Source organism: Pelophylax lessonae (genome assembly GCF_965119305.1).
Source record: "Pelophylax lessonae genome assembly, chromosome: 7".
Lineage (NCBI taxonomy): Eukaryota > Metazoa > Chordata > Amphibia > Anura > Ranidae > Pelophylax > Pelophylax lessonae.
This window is the reverse complement of record NC_138774.1, coordinates 77043782-77066859: the sequence shown is the minus strand read 5'-3', so window position 1 is coordinate 77066859 and position 23078 is coordinate 77043782. Positions and strand designations below refer to the sequence as shown.

At 43.6% G+C, this 23078-nt stretch overlaps 1 protein-coding gene across 1 annotated transcript in view; it reads right to left on the bottom strand.

Annotated features, from left to right (window-relative positions):
* Positions 1-23078, bottom strand: part of LOC309560472 (rho GTPase-activating protein 11A-like) — a gene marked incomplete at both ends in the record, with an annotated part of 68215 nt that overhangs the window by 14806 nt on the left and 30331 nt on the right. The window contains 6 exons of the mRNA XM_082264105.1: positions 2101-2209; positions 3227-3389; positions 3468-3544; positions 3634-3721; positions 3798-3872; positions 6618-6734. Of these exons, the coding sequence (XP_082120231.1) occupies positions 2101-2209; positions 3227-3389; positions 3468-3544; positions 3634-3721; positions 3798-3872; positions 6618-6734 (629 nt within the window). The remainder of the gene's footprint in view (positions 1-2100; positions 2210-3226; positions 3390-3467; positions 3545-3633; positions 3722-3797; positions 3873-6617; positions 6735-23078) is intronic.

Below are 23078 nucleotides of genomic sequence, written 5' to 3'. Positions count from 1 at the left end.
TTTATTGTTTATCAATTTAATCTCTATTGGTGTTACCTTGCTTATATATCTAATCCCAGCGGCCCAGTCAAGCACAGGAGGGCAGACCAGAGAAACACAGATGGCTGTGGGTGAGTGTGCACCTATACCTCCTAGGAACACAGGAACAGATAACTCTTAGGCTGCTCTGGTGAGTAAAATTCAAGGCAGGAGGCTGAGATCCAGCAATAGTGAAGTGAAAGTGGAAATTATGCATTGTATTATATAGGAATAGGAAAAGAATGACATAGGGTGGCATTCATATTAGGGTTGCACTGATTTTTTTTTTTTTACCGGCAAGTACAGTACTGATACTTTCGTTCAAGTACTCGCCGATACGGAGTACAGATACATTGCAGTGCGATTTGAGCCCATACAAAATGAATGGGCTCAAATCGCACTGCAAAGAATCGCATGCGCTTTGAACAGGAATGTGATGCGATTCCTGTCGAATCGCATGCGGTTTCCTTCACTGCAAAGGCACCGATTTGGGTATCGGAGCATTTGCACGAATACATGCTTAGTATCAGCAGCGATATTGGTGCAACCCTAATTTATGTATTAGAACATAGTTTATGTATGCATATTTTTTTACTTGAGTCTGACTTTTCTCTTCTGCCAGTGTGTTTTTAATGTGTGCACAAAGGGGTGTGTGTGCGCAGATATATATTTTATTCTGCTCCCTGCACAAGATTACTGATTGCTGTAGTCTTAAATATAGGTTTATATATTACTCCTAATTAATTGCTAATTTGTAACAATTCTAAGATTTGGTGTCATAATGGGTTCATAGAACACTTTATGGTGGGGCATTAGGCAGGGGGGGGGCATTGGGTGGAGCTTGGGTGGGACTTACTTTAAAATTTGGGAGGAGTTATCAAATTTACCTTCGGGCTGCAGCCCCTGGTCTTTTTCTCCCCTAGCAATGCCCCTGTCTGTTAGAGAGGAACGAAAGAATTGTATAGTAGCATCCAGCTCCATTCTAACCGATGCGAACAAATCGCTGCATGTTGTAGACGCTTCCTCTTTAACCGGGGAGTCAACGCATTTCTGACAAAGTGCTTTCTTCCAACCTTCAGGTAACTTCGTCTTGCATGACGGACATTTCTTTTTTACCATCATGTCAGAACTCTTAGCCTGCCATAACCAAAATAAAAAAATACAGACAACCACGAGTCAACCTATTACTCTCAGGGTCACCCAGGTGCACAGGAAGTGTACAAAAAAATTCAAGGCCCCCAGCCACCAAGGGGGGGGGGGGAGAAGAGAAGGAGAGAGACCCCACAATAAACAAAGGTAAGCACACAATCACCCCTTACCTGGGCCTTGCTGGTGTTTGTGCCTGTCCCACACCATCAATGTGCCTGTTCACCGATGGTGAAGGATGCCGGTTCCGGACTGCCATAGTACCCCTATGCCGGACTGGAAATGGAAATAAGCACCAGCTCTGTTCCTCCCCTCTCCCCCTGCACTTCCGGAGGAAGGGACGCCGCCCCTCGCTGGATACCTCACTTCTGGCCGGGCGAGACGCTACTCGTATCTGGAAATGCAGCGGCAATTTTGAATAGACCGGCAGGTGGAAAAACAAAAAAGGGAATCCACCGCTAGCTGCTGCCGCCCAGGAGCTGCACTTCAAGGGCAGTACCGGCTCTCTCCGAGCACTGAAGGGGAAGAGGGAGCCCATAAAACACTATCTTTCGTGTGGATGGGAGTGCGGAACGGACTCTCCTAAAGACAAAAATAATAAGGTAAGGTGGAGGCAGGGAGCCTGGTCTTTCAGGACTGTACCTTAAAAGCCCCTGACTCCCCACGTAGGTGTTCCTTGGCCACAAGAAACACAAAAACTGAGGAGCTGTGGGGAGAAGCCTCCTTTTAAAGATTGGTGGAATTGGTGTTACCTGTTGGCAAGTGGGAGGAGCCATCTCTCAAGGTGCTGTCCTGCAAGATTCCTTGTACTTACTGTCTTATATGTCATTAGCACGAGTTTAAACACATAAAACAAAAAAGGAAAAGTTCTAATTACAGTTGACAGCAGCTAGTGGAAACAATAGCCACCCCAAACAAACCATAGCATTAGCTCACCGGCTGTGGCTGTTTGGTTGCTCGTGCCCGATAAAAGAGTCTCAGTGAATTTCGAACCTTCTCCTTTCTGTCCAGGTGAGCAGGAGAAATCGAGAGCTGGCCTGTCTGCCTGTTGTGAGAAAAGGATGGAGAAAACAGGAGCAACTGCAGGCAATGAGCAAACGCAAGAGTATTCTAGTAAAGAAACACTGCAAGTGTGCTAAAATGACAATGTTGACTCACTTTAATTGAAACTTATTTTAATAAAATGCAATGCAGCCTAGAGGCATCTGGCTTCTCAAGAGATTTTCTAAGCGAGACTGCACCCTCTTCTCACATGGTTCTGGGTTATGCAACCTCCCTCTAATGCCCCAGTGTGTGGGCAAGCCAGCAGTGGGCTTAGAGTGGAGAGGACAGGAAGAATTTCCAGGATAGAAGGTTTGAATGCCAAATATTCATTGTGCACCTTTAATTCATACTATAGTTAATGCTGTGAAGACTTGGTAGAGAATAGTAAGGAAAACACTAACCTAGAAGAGTCGTGACTTAAAATAGATCTCTCACAAAAGCACAGGTAATCACAATACTGCTATAGTGGAACAGCAGCATAAAATCAACAGATCACGCTTTTCCAATACCTATAACGAGAGATGCACAGACATTTCGAGGCCGAAAATGGTGCCGATAACGGAGCAGAAAACCCAAGCGGTTTTTCAGTGATTTTACCATGCTTATGGTGTGTATTTCTTAGTTTACGTGACTCAAATACCGCATCAAAAACATAACAGGTGCGTTATTGATGTGTTCTTAATTCATTTCAATGCGTTTTTAGTGCGGTGAAGACATACATAGAAAGAAAAGAGATACATTTTTCTTTACATTTTCTTGCGTAAAGGTGCTGATAATGGTCAACAATAAATTCAAATTCATTTAAATGGTATTAAGTCAAATATGATACAATTATATAAAACAATTATACATTTTTTTTTTTTTTAAACTGTGTTTTCGGCTTTGGTTTATGGCCAAGTGTATCCTGCATTTTCGGTAGCAAAATTTCCATTCAGTACACCCCTGCTTATAACAGTAGCATGGTCAAAAATATCCTGCAAAGTCTAGCCTTGAGATTTAAACCTCCATCTAGCATTACCTTTTTATGCGTTTGCTGTTTCTTCGCTTATTTCTGCCTTTCGGTCCACGAGAGGAGGAATCGGGAGTTGGCGAAACAGCAGGGGATTCTGAATTAAGGTCCAAAAAGTTGCCAGGACTGACCGAGAAGTCAGAAAACACCTCTTCTCCACCTCCTGCATCATCTGCAAAGCAAGTCACAAGAATTAAAAATGACAGCTAGAGGACCAGTACCAGACTAGGTTAAACTTTCTGCTAACTACCTGGTAATGGAGACTGGGATGTGCTTGGTTCTTTAATGTCTTCATCGTCTAGAAGATCATCGGCAATTAAAGATTTGCTAAAATAATAATTAAACATGTTCATGTTACCATATGCTTGAGGAACCCTCAGCAACATGTAGCAGAAACTAGCAAAAATTGTTGTTACCGTTTCTTGGGTGTACAAAGTTCTCCACAACCAGAATCCTCAGATGCTTTCCGCTTGGTTTTGCTCCTCTGTGGCAATTCAATTTCATCTTAACAAATTCAGAAGCTGGTCAGCAGATAAATCTTGAGGCTAAGATTAGTTAAAATTACAAATTATTCTCTTACCCAATGCTCGATCTGTACTAAGGCTTGATGGACCTAGGCCAGACTTCAGTCTGTTTAAAGCATCATTGACCATTCCTAAAAAAAATATTTAAGACCAAACTGAAAATTATCATTTTGAATCTTATAATTTTAAAAATTATAATTTTGACAATTTAGCTACGTGATTAAGTAAAGGTGGCAGAAAGTATATTGGTAACAACAAGGTATTTCCACTTGGGAGCAGAAATATTACTTGGGTAGCCAAGTCACTCCAAAGCACAGCGAGGTCCATTCAGCCAGGTTCAGGAGCCAGTCAGGACATTTAAATGGTTGTAGGGGTGGTGTAATTGAAGACTTGTATTGAAGGAATGCAATAACAGTTCACAACAAACCTGGTGGGACAGCTGCCCAGCCGGGTGCATTCACAGTTTCCATCAACATGAAAGAAGCAGATTCCACCCAGATTGACAGAGTCCGTTGGAGGGGACAAAATGCATCCTGGTCGTCTCATGCCCAATCGGGTAGGTGTCCAGAAGAGATGCAACTCTACACTTTCCTTCCTCATCAGGAACCTATCCTTGACAGGAATACCTTTCCCTACTCTGCTTTTCGCAAAATGTGCACCAAGCCTGGGAGCCAGGACCTTAAATAGGTGCTGTCAGACCCAAGATGGCTGCTCAAGTTACATGAGGGGGCAGCATCCAATTGGATCGCTTTCCCTGTGACCCAGGAACCATGTTTCTCTTGACTTCCTCTCCAGCTGCAGTGCCACTGCGGAATAGCGCCACCTGCAAGGGAGAAAGTAGACTGCACCTATATATAGGCTAATTCAGGGCTGTCCAAACTATGGCCCTCCAGCTGTTCAGGTACTACAGATCTCATCATGCCTAGTTATGTCTGTGAGAAGTTTCACAATGCCTCATGGGATGTGTAGTTCCACAACAGCTGGAGGGCCGTAGTTTGGACACCCCTGGGCTAATTCCTCAAAGACAGATATATTGCACCTAAAAAAAAATTCCAGTAATGTGCCAGCTCCCTAGACCTCGAGAAAAATGGAAACTTGCAAGAAAGAAGCTTTACAACTGGATGGCCATCATTGTCACCCTTCATGTAGACATTAAGGCCTTATACATAGGAGTAAAGCAGATTTAAAATATGTTGAGGCAGATTCATAGAAATCACTATTCCCAAGTAGGAGCCATAGTTAAGACCTGCTACAGCTACATGTCCTTCAGACACTGCAAGCACCGCTCTTTTTAACAGCACAGATAAAATGACCCGGGGAGAACAGGCTTGAGGAATGGAATGAGTATTAGATGAGGTTTTACACGGGGTTGAAGTGTCTTTTAGAGAAAATTTGTGTTTGGATAGCAAAATTGCTATTCTGACATGCAAATTACTTTGTTAGAAATTATATGACAAATGTGTACATAACAATTAAGATAGTTGAGGACTAGGTGTCACCTAAATTCTCACCAGTACTGTATATAGTTTAGTGGCAGCTGGTTGTGGCTGGACCCAGTACCCAGTGGTACTCGTTTTTAGGGCCATATGAGTTTAGGGAAATATGCCTAATATATTTGCCCCTACGTTCCAGGCATATGTCCCTGAATGCATACAGCTCTAAATAAGAGTACCATGGTGCCCCGTCCAGCCGCTGTGTATTTCAGCCTGTAAGATTTTAAGGAAAAAGAAAGTACCGACGTACTGGACCCAAAACTCTTTATTTCTCCAATGTCAGAGTATTCAGCATCAGTGAACAAATGATCTGTTGACGCAATTTACATAATCAAGTGTTTATTCATAAGTTGTTATAGCAACACCCAAAAAGGGGAAGCTCCGCTTGTTTGCTTCCTCCCCCCTCCGCTGCCATATTTGGCACCTTTTGGGGGGAGGGGGGGGGAGCAGGTACCTGTTTTTCACAGGTACCCGCCCCCACTTCCGGGAGACCTCGCCGCAGGGGGTGCGGGCCTCCTCCTCCTTCCCCTGCCCCTGGGCCATTCCGAAAGCACTTGGCGTATAGGCAGTAGGGAACCCACTGTGAACCCGCAAGGCTTCACTGCCGGTTTCCCTTACAAGGAATGGCAGCAGCAGCACCTGAGAGCCGATTGAAAAAATGGCTGGGGTGCAGACATCGCAGGATCCCTAGACAGGTAAGTGTCCTGGTATTAAAAGTCTGCAGCTACAGTATTTGTAGCTGCTGAGTTTTAACTTTTGGAGGGGGCTGGAGCTCCACTTTAAGCACTGTATGAAACGCGTCAACAGCTCATTTGTCCTGTTACTGAATATTCAGATATTGGAGAAAAAGAGTTTTGGATCAAGTCCCATGGCAGTGTGCAGTCACACCTTTCTTTTCCTCTAGCACAAACGGTGGCCAGACCCTGCATGAGACTGCAGCACATTACACTCATCTGAGCAGTGCGCAGCACATCTTGTGTCTTAGCCTGTAAGATTTTGGCAGGCTGCTGGCATTGGGGTTGAATGCAGCACCTGTGCCTCCTGGGCATCTAAAAAAAAAAAGGGTTTTTGACGCATATGGGCTAAATGCCCAGTGTGCATGAGGACTCAGCAGTGTATAGGGAATGGTCACCCTTAGGCGGCTCTACCAGGAGAATCAGCTGTTTACTCAAGAAGGGACTGGGGGAGCAAGGAGCAAAGTGCCAAATGCAGAACATACATTTCAGATTTAATTTTATCCAGACAGCAAAAGCATAAAATTCTAATGCATGGGGGGGGATTCAAAGTTTGTTTTAAAATTGCATCAGATTGAAACCATAATGGCTTTCTAATAGAAAAGCTCACAAATTAAGACTTTTACACATTTAAACTGGTCGTCAATACCACTCATACTGCGCCTGCGTCTCCTGCGAAGACCTTCGAAGTTCTGGCTGACCGAGTCCTCTTCACCCACATCACAGGGAAGAGAAGTTTTCTCCAAGATAAATGAAGGAACCTGTCCTGCTAAGAGAAAGATACCAGTGTAAGGAAGATTTAGGTCTGCTTTGAGCTTTATGGAAGAGTCCAATATGCATATTATGGTAACATATCACTGGTGCCAGTGTTCCTGCATTGTGTCTAATACCTTAAAGTGATTGTAAAGGCAAACATAACATTTTAAAATAACAAACATGTTATAGTTACCTGCTCAGTGCAAAAGCGCAGAACATTCTCTTCTGGGTTCCCCTGTCGGCATTCTCGTCTTCTCTTCTCGGTGTGCCCCTGCATCTGAGGGCTCACTCCCAAGCTGGGCTGTGTGCATCTATTAAGACACACGCAGCGCAGCTCAGCCCCACCCCCTGCTTCCTCTGCATAGCATTTGATGGACAGCCGCAGGAGCAAATGGCTCCCACAGCTGTCTCTTAGCCTGTGAGAGGGGAGACAGAGAAGAACTGCTGCAGGTGGGCGCAGCATTAGATCAATCCAGGACTCCGGTAAGTCACAAAAAAATTGGATAGAGAAAGATGGGGCTTTACGGGCCAGTGGGAGTAGAAGGATCACACACAAAACCAGTTTATATAAAACAATTTAACATTTTGAGTCAAAGATAAAAAACATGGGCAAACATGCACATATTCACACAGACAAATTGACATGAAAAGAAATTCCTTATAAAATCAATCAATAAGAGTCATTGGAAATATAGAAACACATCCCGTGAGGGAAAAACCAAAAGCCTGTGTAGGATGATGAATAGGTCTCAGAGTGGAATGCGGTCAATGTAGGTCCCCAGCAAGCCGACGAGTTTCGCTCAAGGCTTCCTCAGGGCCTGAGAGACCAAAACAGACCGGTATTTCCTTTTTAAATGACTCAGGAGGTGGCAGGTTGTAGCGACACACAGAATAATAAATATAGCTTCTTCAATATTCATATACAGCCTCCATATTGTACTTATATACACATGTTTCACTAAGCTTAAGTGTCCAGCCTCGCCATCACCACATGAGCAACGCTTTTTATACACTAGAGAGGCACTTTATTCTAGCTTGATTACCAGGGTTCTCCGATATATTCAAATAATTTTGAGGGTATAGGTGATCAACACTAATAGCTGCACTTCATATGTCCACCTATAGTTTCCTCTTCTTTTAGACGTGCCCAGTGAGGTAACAGTTTTGATATACTCTTAGATATATACGGTGGTTACAGTCTATTTATGGTATACAAGTAGCTTCAGGCAGGGAAGGATAGCCTCACAGCATCCTATTTCAGGGAGGTGGAGAGGACAATATGTCCTGGACCCAACGAATCCTTTAAGCCAGAGAGCCTTACTCCGGTAAGTATTTACAAACTAGGGGAAAGATTTGTCGTTTTAATTTATTTTTATTTTATTTTTACTAGTAATGGCGGCGATCTGTGATTTTTAGCGGGACTGTGACATTGTGGCTGACCGATCGGACCCCTGACACTTTTGGGGTCGGGGGGGGGGAGGGGGGGACCAGTGACATTACTACAGTAATCAGGGCTAAAAATATGCATTGGTACTGTAATAATGACACAGGCAGGGAAGGGGTTAACCTAGTGGGTGAGTGTGGGGTTTAGGGGAGTGAGTTTAGGGGAGTGTTTACTAACTGCGGGGGGGGGGGTGGGCTTGTGAAATGATCATAGAGACCTGTGATCTTAGAGACCTGTGATCTTATATAGTAGGATCACAGGCGCTCTGTCTTTATTTCAGACAGAAGAATGGTCAGCTGTGGTAGCAGCCCTTAGCAGGGAGCGATCGCGGATGGCCGGCGCCAATCGCGGCCACTGGCCCCCTGCATCAGCATCCCCGCTGCCTAGTGGGGGCGGGAGCGCACTGGTGGCGGCGCGCGCCAGCCTCCCAGCACCAGGCACGCAACCGGTCTAGGGCTAGATCGTTTCGCACAGGAGAGGTTGCCTGCCACAGTAAATGTGCGGCGGGCAGTCTTCAAACAGGTAAACACCAATTTTGTTGGAGGTACCAAAATATAGCATTATCGATAATTTGCATTTCTATTCTCGTGTGTGATGTTGTAGGCAGGGCCCGAGTGTACTGCATTGCCTAGTGGCCTATAATTCTCTTAAGATGGCAATGGTGGGGACCGGTCTTACAGCACAATGGGAGTCGAGGACAAGGTAAGTAAAAGTGTTTTTGTGGCCCCTAGACCTAAATGAGCATTTACTGCTTGCAATACAGGGACAGCCCCACTAAAGGCTTTTTTTTTCCTTTCTCCTGGTGTTCTGCTTAGCATTCTTAACTTTTCACTTTAAAACCAAGAGATTTTTATTGCAGAGCAAATTACGTTTCTGCTAGCAAGTCTCTAAAGTTTGCACATAGAGCCATGTTTATACAGCTCACCATGCAATCTCAGCATGCCTTAGCGCTGGAATGAATTAACTCACATGCAAGGAGTTAAAATGATTGTAAAGTATTTTTTTAAATAACTAACATGTTATAATCACCTCCTCTGTGCAGTTTTTGTACAGAGCAGCCCAGATTCTTAGCTTATGGTAGAGAAATGAACATTCAGTTCATGGGCAACAGCTCTGGTGGACATTCCTGCAGTCAGCATGCCAATTGCACGCTGCCTCAAAACCTGCAACATCTGTGGCATTGTGCTGTGTGATAAAACTGCACATTTTAGAGTGGCATCACAAAAGTATATACCTTTAAGTCACTTTTTTGGATTGCTGTTTGGGAAGAGGTTACACCCACCTTTCATCACTTCCTAACACCTACCATTCATCAGTTGGTTTTCCTTCACTTGGGAACACTTTCTTCTGGATGCAAAAGACTTTTTTCAGTTGTTGATTTCATTTGATTTCACATTATGGACAGTTTTGTTCTCTTGTTTTATATTAGCGCACTTTTGTAACGTATTATTTATATGGTACATGGTACATTTTCTATGCATTACAAATAAAGATATTAATGTGTGGCGTGCATTTGTTTTCAGCCACCTTTACTCTGATATCCCCAACTAAAACCTAGTGGAACCAATTGCCTTCAGAAGTCCCCTAATTGGTAAGTAAAATAAATCCGCTGTTCTGTGAAGCCCTCAGAGATTTGTTAGAGAACCTTAGTGAACAAACAGCATCATGAAGGGCAAGGAACGCACCAGACAGGTCAGGGATAAAGTTGTGGAGAACTTTAAAGCAGGGTTAGGTTATAAAAACATATTGCAAGCTTTCAACATCTCAGAGCACTGTTCAATCCATTATCCAAAAATGGAAAGAGTATGGCACAACTGCAAACCCACCAGGACATGGCCGTCCACCTAAACAGCCAGGCCGGGCAAGGAGAGCAATAAACAGAGAATCAGCCAAGAGGTCCATGGTAACTCTGGAGGAACTGCAGGGATCCACAGCTCAGGAGAGAGAATCTGTCCACAGGACAACTATTAGTCGTGCACTCCACAAATCTGGCCTTTATGGAAGAGTAGCAAGAAGAAAGCCATTGTTAAAAGAAAGCCATAAGTCCTGTTTGCAGTTTGTGAGAAGCCATGTGGGGGGGAAATAGCAAACATGTGGAAGAAGGTGGTCTGGTAGGATGAGACCAAAATTGAACTTTTTGGCCTAAAAGCAAAACACTATGTGTAGAGGAAAACTAGCACTGCACATCCCCCTGAACACACCATCCCCACTGTGAAAAATGAATACACCATGCCCACCGTGAAGCATGGTGATGGCAGCATCATATTGTGGGGATACTTTTCTTCAGCAGGGACAGGGAAGCTGGTCGGAGTTGATGGGAAGATTGATAGAGCCAAATACAGGACAATTTTAGAAGAATCTGCAAAAGACTTAAGACTAGGGCAAAAGTTCACCTTCCAGCAGGACAACGAACCTAAACCTACAACCAGAGTTACAATGGAAAGATTTAGAGCAAAGCATATCCATGTGTTAGATTGGCCCAGTCAAAGTCCAGACCCAAATACAATTTAGAATCTGTGGCAAGACTTGAAAATTGCTGTTCAGATGCTCTCTCCATCCAATCTGACAGAGGTTGAGCTATTTTGCAAAGAAGAATGGGCAAAAATTTCACTCTCTAGATGTGCAAAGCTGGTAGAGACAAAAAAAAAAAAAAAAAAGAATTACAACTGTAATTGCAGCGAAAGGTGGTTCTACAAAGCATTGACTCAGGGGGTCTGAATACAAATTCACGCCACACCTTTCAGATATTTGTAAAAAAAAAAAATTTAAAACCATTTATCATTTTCCTTCCACTTCACAATTATGTGACACTTTGTGTTGGTCTATCACATAAAATCCCAATAAAATACAGTTACGTTTTTGGTTGTAACATGATATGTGAAAAATTTCAAGGGGTATGAATACTTTTTGAAGGCACTGTATACAGATTAGGCAGGATAGGTAGGAGGGGGGACATTTTTCAATAGTCTTAGTTTCCTCCTCACTTTAAGGGGTCTATTTTTAAAGAATGTAACTTTCAAAAAACATTACTGGTGGAGAATCAGTCACTCCCATTGAAAACACATGGACCTGGATAGTTTTCCACCAGATAATGTTTGGAAAAGTCACATTCCCTGTCCTATAGAGGCGGTAGTGTTCTTTGTATCTTTTCCTCTTGGATACCTCTCAGCAAATGAAAACATATGTTCCTGTAGTTTAAAAGCACTTCTAAAGCGTTTCTAGGAATATGTGAATCAACTTGGACTAGTAAAACTGTTCCCACCTATACAGCGGGTAAAATAGGTATTGAACACGTCACCATTTTTACAGGTAAATATATTTCTAAAAGGTACGACTGATATGAAATGTTTACCACAGGTCGATAACAACCCATGCAATCCATACATACAAAGAAACCAATACAAATAAAGTTAAAAAATGAAGTTATGTGTAATAAAAGGGAATGACACAGGGAAAGGGTATTGAACACGCTTACTGAAATTTATTGAATACTTTGTACAAAATGCATTCATGGTAATGACAGCTTCAAGACGCCTCCTGTATGGAGAAACTATTTGCATGCATTGCTCAGGTGTGATTTTGACCAATTTTTTCACAAAATCTTCAAATCTTGAAGGTTCCATGGGCCTCTTCTATGAAGTCTGATCTTCAATTGTTTTCATAGATTTTCTATTGGATTCAAGTCAGGTAATCATCTGAGCCATTCTAGCAGCTTTATTTTCTTTCTTTGAAACCAGTTGAGTGTTTCCTTGGCTTTGTGTTTGGGATCATTGTCTTGCTAAAATGTCCACCCTCGTTTCATCTTCATCATTCTGGTAGATGGCAGTGGATTTTTATGAAGAATGTCTCCCTAGTGCCAGGGCTCAGCATGTGATGGACCAGGTTGATAAATTACTGGCAGGGGCTGGGTATGACCCAGCTGTCTTGGTCCACATTGGAACCAATGACAGAATATATGGAAGGTGGAGGCTCCTTAAGAACCAATTTAATGAACGAGGCTGCAAGTTGAAGGGAAGGACCTCCAAGATTATATTCTCTGAAATATTGCTTGTGCCATGCGCAACACAGGAAAGACAGGGGGAGATTAGAGAGCTGAATGCATGGCTAAAGACCTGGTGAAAGGAGGAGGGATTTGGGTTTTTAAAGCACTGGGCTCACTTTTCATTGGGCTGCAAACTATATGCTAAAGATGGTTTGCACCTAAATGGAAGGGGGTCTTTTGTGCTAGGGCAGAGGTTTATGGGAAGGCTGGAGGAGTTTTTAAACTAGGATTTAGGGGGGAGGGTGAATTCGATTATAATGGGTCAGACAGGGGTCCTCCCCTATTGGTGGGTGGAATGGGGAAAATGGGGGGGGGGGGGAGAGAGTTATAGCAGAGGATAACAAGGTTCCCATGTTACAAATAACCATTGGAAATGGTACTATTTGTACCAAAATTAAAAATAAAAATATGCAAAATAATTGTGCAAAAGGTGACAATAAATTAAAGTGTTTGTTCACCAATGCCAGAAGTCTACCAAGCAAAATAGGTGAGGTATTGCTGAATCTTGGCTTCATTCTTCACATGACTGGGCTATTATTATTCCTGGCTATGCTCTCTTTCGGAAAGACAGGGTAAAACGGAGGGGTGGTGGTGTCTGTCTCTATGTGAGAAGTGATCTTAAAGTGAGTGTGAAAGAGAACCTAGTTGATGGAGAGTGTGCTGAATCTGAAGCAGTATGGGTTGAAATGTACATGGGTGTGCGTAATACAAAGATTATCATTGGAGTTTGTTATAGATCTCCCAGTATTAATGAGGAGGTGGAGACTCAGCTTCTGGCACAGATAGAAAGGGCTGCAAGGGCTGGGACAGTGTTAATAATGGGGGATTTTAACTACCCAGACATTGACTGGAGTAATGGCACTGCTGGAACAGTTAAAGGACAAAAATTTATAAAACTCTTACAAGACAATTTTATGGTGCAGTTTATTAAAGGCGCGCACTAGAAATGATGCTCCGTTGGACCTGGTAATCTCAAACCATGCAGAGCTTATTAATAATGTTCATATAAAAGAACATCTGGGTAGCAGTGACCATAATATGATTTCATTTAATGTTAGCTGTAAGCAAAAAACACATACAGGAAATACAAAAACACATAACTTTAAGAGAGCAAATTTTCCAAGGATGAGGGCTGCTCTCCAGGATTTAGACTGGGAGGGAATATTGGCATCAATGAGCACAGAACAGAAATGGGAAATTTTCAAAAAGACTTCATGCAAACTCACTGCAAAGTATATTCCTATGGGTAATAAGTATAAAAGGCTAAAAATAAAACCCATTATGGCCAAAGTTAAAAAAGCTATAAATAACAAGAAAAGAGCTTTTAAAAAAATATAAAAATGAAGAAACACTATCATTGTTACAAATAATATAACAGAATATGTAAAAAAGGAACTCAAGGACGCAAAAAGTCAAAATGAACGACAGATTGCAAAAGATAGTAGGACAAACCCCAAAAAATTCTTCAAATATTAATAGTAAAAAAGGTTAGGTCTGAGCATGTAGGCCCATTACAAAATAATCAGGATTGGGTGAATATGGACAAAGAGAAGGCAAATGTAATAAATACTTACCAGATGGCATCCACCCACGCATCCTAAAAGAATTGAGCTCTGTAATTTCAAAGCCTTTGTTTCCAATTTTTAGGGACTCGTTAAGGACTGGAATAGTACCGCTGGATTAGCGTAGGGCCAATGTGGTGCTTATATTTAAAAAGGGATCAAAGTCTTTGCCAAGTAACTATAGACCTGTTAGTTTAACTTCTATAGTTGGGAAGATACTGGAGAGTTTAATAAAAGACCACATAGATAAGTTCTTGCTGGAAAAATAATTTTTTACGCCACAGACAGCATGGATTCATGAAAGACAGAAGTTGTCAAACAAACCTGATTTCTTTTTATGAGGAGGTATGTAAAACCTTGGACAGAGGGGTGGCTGTGGAAGTAGTATACTTGGATTTTGCAAAAGCGTTTGACACAGTTCCCCACACACGGCTAATGTGTAAAGGTAAAGTCTACTGGCTTGGAAAGATCAGTTTGTAAATCGATAGAAAATCGGCTAAAAGATAGAATTCAGAGAGTAGTGGTTAATGATTCTTTTTCTGAATGGTCTAAGGTAACCAGTGGTGTACCCCAAGGTTCAGTGTTGGGACCCTTACTTTTTAATATCTTTATAAATGATATCGGGTCTGGGATTAAAAGTACCATTTTAGTCTTTGCAGAGGACACCAAGCTTTGCAGTGGAAGAACTTCTTTACAGGAGGTCTCCAATTTATAAGCTGACCTCAGTGCACTGTTTCATTGGGCAACTATGTGTCAAATTAGGTTTAATGTTGATAAATGTAAAGTTATGCACCTGGGGGGAAAGAATATGCATGCATCATACATACTAGGTGGAATAGAACTGGGGGAATCCATAGCGGAGAAGGATCTGGGTGTTCTGGTAGATCATAAGCTTAATAGCATGCAATGCCAAGCTGCGGTTTCCAAAGCAAGCAAAGTCCTTTCTTGTATTAACAGAGGCATGGACTCCAGAGAGAGAGATACAATTTTGTCCCTGTACAAATCATTAGTAAGATCTCATCTGGAATATGCAGCTCAGTTTTTAAAAAGGAAATTGGGGAACTGGAGAAAGTGCAGAGAAGGGCAACCAAACTGATAAGAGGCATGGAGGAGCTCAGCTATGAGAAAAGATTAGAGGAACTGAATTTATTCTCCCGAGAAAAGGAGATTAAGGGGAGATATGATCAGCATGTATAAATACATAAGGGGTCTATATAGTGAACTTGGTGTTGAGTTGTTCACTTTAAGGTCAACACAGAGGACAATGGGGCACTCTTTACGTCTAGAGGAAAACAGATTTTGTCTCCAAATACGGAAAGGTTTCTTCACCATAAGAGCTGTGAAAATGTGGAATAGACTCCCTCCAGAGGTGGTTCTGGCTAGCTCTCTAGATTGCTTTAAAAAAGCATGGATTCTTTCCTGGGTGTACATAATATAAATGGGTACCAATATTTATAGATAAAGTTGATCCAGGGAATATCGGATTGCCTCTCGAGGGATCAGGAAGGAATTTTTTTCCCCTGTTGTAGCAAATTGGATCATACTTTGCTGGGGATGGTTTCACCTTCCTCTGGATCAACTGCGGGTATACGATTGTGTATATGGGATTGTATGGTTGGGTTTTCATTACTGTTTTTTTTTTTTATTGGTTGAGCCAGATGGACTTGTGTCTTTTTTAAACCTAACTATGTAATGTCCTGGTATATTTTTTCATTCATCCTTCCTTCAATGATATGAAGTTTGCAAGTACCGTATGCTGAAAAACCGACCCACCTCTAAACTTTACTGTTGATATGGTTTTTTTAGGGTGAAGTGCAGTGCTATTTGACCTCCAAACGTGGTGTGTATTATGGTGTCCAGAGAGTTCAATTTTGGTCTCATCTTACCAGACTATATTCTCCCAGTATGTAAAAGGCTTGTCTAAATGTTGTGCGGTAAACTTTAAACGAGATTCAGCATGCTTTTTCTTGCATGTAGAGCATGCATACAGGCTATGGCGGTTGAGTGCATAACTTATGGTTTTCTTTGAAACAATTGTAGCTGCTAATTCCAGGTCTTTCTGAAGTGGCCCTTGGCTCTTGGACAACTTTCCTGAGAATTGTTTTCACTCCTCTGTCAGAAATCCTGCGAAGAGCACCTGGTCATGGCTGGTTTATGGTGAAATTATGTTCTTTCCACTTCTGAATCATGGCCCCCACAGTGCTCACTGGAATGTTCAGAAGTTTAGAAAACCTTCTGTAACCAATGCCATCAGTATGTTTTACAACAGTAAAGTTGTGAAGGTCTTGACAGAGCTCTTTGCTTTTACCCATCATGAAAGGTTTCTCGTGTGATACCTTGGTAATGAGACACTTTGTTATAGGCCATCAGTTGAGACTGAACCAGCTGATATTAATTTGCATTGACAAGGAGCAGGATTGCATTGTCAATTCAGAATTACTGATAGATTTCAGCTGGTGTCTTGGCTTTTCATGCCTTTTTACATTTCCCGGTCTTTATGTTGTCAATACTTTTTCCTTGTGTCATTCCATTTTATTACAAATAACTTCATTTCTGAACATACTTGTTTTGGTTTCCTTGTATGTATAGATTGCATGGGTTGTTACTGACATCTGGTAAACATTTCATGTCAATAGCAATAGTTTAAGAAATATATTTACCCTCTGTATGTGTTTATTTTTGTATTTGCATTTAACTGTATCAGGTTACTAATGTTCTGATATATTCTGACATCTAGTGATGGTTTAGGGTCACTACAACAAGTTTACTTATGAGATTTGGTATTTCCCTCTGTCCACCCCTCCAGTGTAGTGCTGGTTAGTCCTAGCTAGACACTTTCTGTTCCTTCTGGGTTTCCTCAGCAAGTGCTAGTTGTTTGCAGAGACAGAGTTTAGTAAGGTATGGTCTTCTTACACCAAATGACTGCAAAACATCCAATGCATTAATCGGTGTTGGATTCAACTTCGGTGACTTATTGAGGAGCTAAGCTGCCCGTGGATGGTGACAAGACAGCTAGTTACCATACCATACTGTCTGGACAGACTGATATCTATGGAAGTATGTCAGTACATAAAGCAAACTTTGAAACAAAACCAACCGCAAATCCAGACAGCTCACTCTGGGCTAACGTTTGCTGGGAAGTGACAATTCCTTGTAGACCATAGCTAAAGGACATTGGGGTTAACTAAATGTATGCATTAAATAAAACAGTTGCCAGTTTTTTAAAAGAAAATTCTGTCTCAACTTTTTTAATTCCTTGTTGTAGATCAGTGTAGCAAAGCTCCTGCGGCCTCTTTACAGCCATTCTGGTCTACATGCATGTACTCAAGCAATAGCTGCATGGCATTTTTCAGAGCAGATTTCCTGATTTTGACAACAGTGAAGCAGTGTTAATTTTGTCGACTAAAACGTTTTCGTCGACTAAATTAAAACTATTTTAGTTGACTAAAATACGACTAAAACTAAAACAATTCAGATGACTAAAATACGACTAAAACTAAAATGGCATTTTAGTCATAAGACTATAACTAAAATTAAATAAAAAATTGACATCAAAATTAACACTCCTCTGCTGGCCATTTCTATATCGGCAACACAATTCCATCCAGAGCATGTAATAATAGCGCATTAAAGTTTAAACATATATTGCACCACCGTATATGCATAAGTAAGGAGCATCTACTAAGCTGCTGAAAATTAAACAATTAAGAAAAAGGCTTTTCTTATATTTTTCCCTAATATTTAATGTTGGTAATATATTCAGGTAATATGTGCAATGACATTACAGCCAATGGAGTTTACAGCAGTGTTAATTTCGTCAACGAAAACGTTTGTCACCACTTTCGTCACCGGCATTTTTCAACTGACGAAAACGAGACGCAAAGTATAGCACATTTCCTGACAGACTCCATGGCAGCATACGTTCGGGTAGGCCCCGCCTCCTCTCCTACCTCATAGGACCCCACTCCCATAAATCTTTGCTCCCTTTCAGCATCAGTGTTCCTTTTTTGTCGTCATACATACGGTGTTATGTTCCTACAATCAGTCCTATATATTGGAAGCAGGATGGGTCACGGAGCCTCCGCTAAGCCCTGGCTCTTAGCAGGGTATGGAGGGGGCAATGGAAGAGACCCTTAGCAGGAGCTCTGTGGTCTGGCCGAGAGAGCCCAGCTTCTGCGGGTGGCCCTATTATTGCCCAAAGATACAGCCCGGTGTTGCGTCTCCTGGACCTGTCTCTGCTTGGGCAGGGTGGTAAGCCCTGTTATGGGACCATTTTTGTTTTATCTTCTCTCTTGCTTGTCTATTGCTCTGTGTGTTATGTGATTCTATGCCATTTTTATGCTTATCGTGCCTATATTCATGTTAATACAGTCCGCAATCGCTCGTGTTCCTTATAACCTTTTCCTTTCACTTACTTGTATCATGGCTCCCGGTATAAGCAGTGGCCGCGATCGTGACCGCCACTTCCGGGTTGTCCGGCGCTTCTGCGCATGCGCAGTACGCGCCGGGTATTGGTTTCAGCGCGCATGCGCGGGAGCGACGGCTGACGTCACTCGCGCATGCGCAGTACACCCGAATAATCGCAGGGCGGTCTATTTAAACAGGGAATTCATCCAGAGCTGGTGGGAAGGTCGGCATATCGATAGCCTCCCCCAGACTCTGGCTCAGTACTCTCAGGTATGGTTTTCTGCCTTTTCTTTCTAATTGCCTGCAGTATAGTATCTGTTCTTAGTATACATGTCCTTCCTCTAGCTGACAGTGTATTGCCAGACAGCCTCAAGCTATGGACTCATCGCCGCCCCCTAGTGGCCAGCCCGCTCATACAAGGTATGTACTGGTCATCTAGGGGAATGGGTAGTTCTGTGTCAAGGCAAACCACCTTCCAGAAAGGCCCAAAAGGCTCTTCGTCTGGTGACCGGGAGGCCACCAAATCCTTTTGAGGCTGGGCCCGTCCAGGCTTTCCCGGTAGGGGCCAGGTTGCTCCAATTTCGGGACGTCTGGGCGGCCTCGATCCAGGATCCCTGGGTTCTAAATATTGTGTCCCAAGGGCACTGTTGGGTGTTCGACAGCGTTCCCAAACCCAGGTTCATCGCAACTTCTCTTCCTCCGTCAGCAGAAAAAAAGAAGGTTCTTCTTGGTTATGTGGACACCCTACTGGCTCAGCGAGCTGTTGTACCAGTTCCCGAAGTGGAAAGAGGTCAGGGAGTGTATTCACCTCTCTTCCTTGTCCAGAAAAAGAACGGCACCTGGCGCCCGGTAATAGATCTCACATATCTAAACAGATCTATCCATCGAGAAAGATTCAAGATGGAATCCCTGGTCACAATACAGCATTCGGTTCTCCCAGGAGACTGGTTAGCATCAATAGACCTAAAAGATGCGTACTTCCATGTACCTGTGGCAAAAGAATATCAGTTTCTCCGGTTTGCTGTCGGTCATGCCCACATGCAATTAACATGTCTTCCCTTCGGGCTCTCAACTTCGCCTCGCACATTCTCCAAGACCTTGTTGGCGGTTGTGGCTCTCATCAGGACCAGAGGTATCAGATTGCATCATTACCTGGACGACCTCCTTCTTCTATCCCAGGACAGACTTCAGTTACTCTCACATCTGGGAGCAGGTGATCTCTACGCTGCAGGAATTCGGGTGGATTCTGAATCTAGAAAAGAGCCTCTGGTGCCAACACAGTCGCTGGTGTTTCTCGGAGCGCTATTCAACACGGTGAAGTAGTTCAGAGCAGGGTGGCTCTCGCTCTCGCTGCCTCCCGTCTCACTGCTCGTCAGTGTCTGAAGGTAGTAGGGACTCTGGTAGCTACTTCACCCATGGTGAAGTGGGCTCTGTGGAAACTGAGACCCTTCCAGAAAGGGTTTCTCCAACAATGGACGACAGAGAACTTGTCGCAGGTTATTCACCTGACCCCATTCATGAAGGGGTGCCTTCCTTGGTGGTTACGCCGTACGAATCTAACCAACTGCCACTCAATTGCTACAATCTCCAGGATTACGATAACCTCCGATGCCAGCAGTACCGGTTGGGGAGCCCACTGTCTGTCAGAAGTGGCACAAGGCAGATGGAATTTTCCCGGTCACGGAGTGGTGTCCAACATCCTAGAACTACGAGCTGCCCTCAAAGCCCTTCAGGCTTTTCACCATCTAACTCAAGGGGCCTCAGTGTTACTAAGGATGGACAACACCACGGCAGTGGCATACGTCAAGAGGCAGGGAGGAACTCGCAGCATGTCTCTCCTCCAAGAAACAGAGCCGATTATGACATGGGCCCAGCATCATCTGGCCAATCTTTCAGCGGTCTTTGTTCCGGGAGTGTTGAATGTGGAAGCAGACTTCCTATCCCGATTCCAACTAGACAACAACGAGTGGTCCCTCCATCAGGTGGTGTTCAATTGGGTCCTGTCCCTGGGGATATCGCCAGAAGTGGATCTGTTTGCGAGTCCATGCAACAAGAAACTTCGGAAGTACTATACGAGGTTCAGGGATCCTCAAGCCTTCGGAGTGGATGCCCTCACGGACAGATGGAACTTCCAGTCTGCTTATGCTTTTCCACCAGTACCAATAGTACTCCAATTCCTGCGGAGACTGAAGATGGAGGAAGTAGAAATCATAGCAATAATTCCCTTCTGGCCCAACAGGCCCTGGTTTCCCCTGCTGTCCCTTCTCAGCTTCAGGGATCCAATCCCTCTACCTCTCAGGCCGGACCTTCTATCTCAGGGTCCTACTCTGCATCCATGCCCTGCGCGTCTACACCTCAGGGCTTGGTTCTTGAGAGGGGGAGGTTGGAGGCTCTCGGATGCCCAGAAGAGGTGATCCCGACTCTTATGAGTTCAAGAAGAGCTAGCACCAACAGGGTATATGAAAGGATCTGGGCTAGGTTCATGAGTCATCAAGCCCAGAGGTCAGGTCCAGTAGGTACACCTACTAATCAGCAAATTCTGAGTTTCTTGCAATCTGGTCTGGATCTGTCCCTCTCGGTTAGCTCTCTCCGGGTGCAAGTCTCTGCCATCTCAGCCTTCACCGGAATTCAGTGGGCAAGTCATCATCTGATTCAACAATTTTTCAAGGGCGCAGTCAGGCTCAGGCCTCAGAGAAAGCAGAGATTCCCAAAATGGGATCTTCCATTAGTTTTGGACTTTTTTACTTCAAAGGAAGTTGCCTCCATGTCAATCAAGGAGCTTACGCTGAAGACAGCGTTTTTGGTGGCCATTACCTCCGCTAAAAGGGTCTCTGAGATACATAATTTAGGTTGCAAAGAGCCTTTTCTGACCTTCTTTCAGGACAGAGTGGTCCTAATCCCTATGCTGGGGTCAAACCCAAAAGTGACCTCTGTCTTCCACGAAAACTCTGAGATAGTTCTTCCCACCTTCAGAACTGATGAGGAATCTCTAGTCCATCCTCTAGATGTGGGCAACACTTTGAATCAATATCTGGAGTCCACATCCTCCTTCCGCCAATCGGATTTCCTTTTTGTTCTTCTCCATGGAAAAAAGAAGGGAATGCGTGCCTCTTCCAGAGCAGTGGCTGCATGGACTGTCCAGGCTATCCAATGGGCGTATAGAGCAAAGGGCTTGGCTCCTCCAGAGGCGATTACGGCTCATTCTACCAGAAGCATTGCTACGTCTTGGGCAGCTTCCAAACACGTTGCGCCTGATGTGATCTGCAAAGCAGCATCCTGCTCATCTGTCAATACCTTCCTTTCCCATTATTGTATTGAACCTGTTGCCTTATCTTCTTTTAACTTTGGCGTTCAAGTCTTGTCAGTTGACAGTGCCAATTAAAGTTTTTCTTTGTTCAGCATCTTCCCACCCGGGAGTGTATAGCGAGTTATTTCCCGAACGTATGCTGCCATGGAGTCTGTCAGGAAAACGGAAAATTGATATCAAATACTTACCGTAATTTTCCTTTCCTGATGGACTCCATGGCAGCAGGAGTCCCCTCCCAATTCCTGAGTAGGCGAGTTACAGAACACTGATGCTGAAAGGGAGCAAAGATTTATGGGAGTGGGGTCCTATGAGGTAGGAGAGGAGGCGGGGCCTACCCGAACGTATGCTGCCATGGAGTCCATCAGGAAAGGAAAATTACGGTAAGTATTTGATATCAATTTTCCGTTTTTCGTCAAATGACGACAACTATGACGAAAATCAAATCCGTTTTAGTTAACGAACGAAAACTAAACGAGAATGTGAGGCAGGGAGCCAGGGACATTTACCCAACTTCCGGTTTTCACGGAGCTCCACCTGTGTGGCGTCTGGCGTGGCGTGCCCCGTGACGTCCGACGTGAGGAGTGGACTACTAGAGAGAGTCAACTCCAGACCAGTCACCTGACCTCACCAGAGCACTGCAGCTGCAGCACTACAGCCAGATGCGCCAGGCCCGACTCATCACACAGCACTGGCACCTGGCCACCACCACATCCAGAGCAGAGCACCCACTGTGAGTTAACAGCCAGGCCAGCTATTACTGCCTCCCTGAGTCCCCTCATACCACTCACCAGTCACCACTGACATCCGATTCCGCCATCCATCCAGGACTGTATGCGTGCATATAGGCCCCTGAGGCCCGCCCTGGCCATACTGTTCAACAACTTCAGTTCAGAGTCAGACCAGAGACCACCCTTAAACCTGAGACCCCCATCCAGCACTCTGAGCAGCACTGTGTGCACTCACTGCACTGACTGCAGGCAGCAGCATTACAGGCCTCCTCTCTGACCATGACCATTTAGATGACTAAAATGAGTTTTAGTCGACTAAAATGTAAGATGTTTTAGTCGACTAAAATGTACTGGAGTTTTAGTCAACTAAATACGACTAAAACACTTGCAGAAGACTAAAATGGGACTAAAACTAAAATTCCATTTTAGTCCTAAGACGAAGACTAAAACTAAATTGAAGTTTGCTGCCAAAATTAACACTGCAGTGAAGCCTTGCTATGTAATGGGTTTTGAGACACTCATAAGTAGTCTCCATCAAAAGTTCCTGTGATGGAGTAACAATGCAGGAGAAAACTGAGGGACAGATTGTTGTCACCCAATAACAGCAAGTGCCTTACCAATGACCTTCATGGCAGGATCACCATGGATTATTTTTATAGGAGCTGTAGATTTTTAAAGTCTGAAAAAGGACTTCTGAAATAATGTGAAATCCTTAACGGCATTGCTTCTGTATTATGTGACCACTGTGATTGGCTCTCACAGTGGTGACATGATTGGGAGCGTAACCACTGGCTCCAGGCCAGAAACTATGACTGAGACCTTCTGGTGAGAACTCAATCAATGTGCGATGAGCATTCAGGAAGC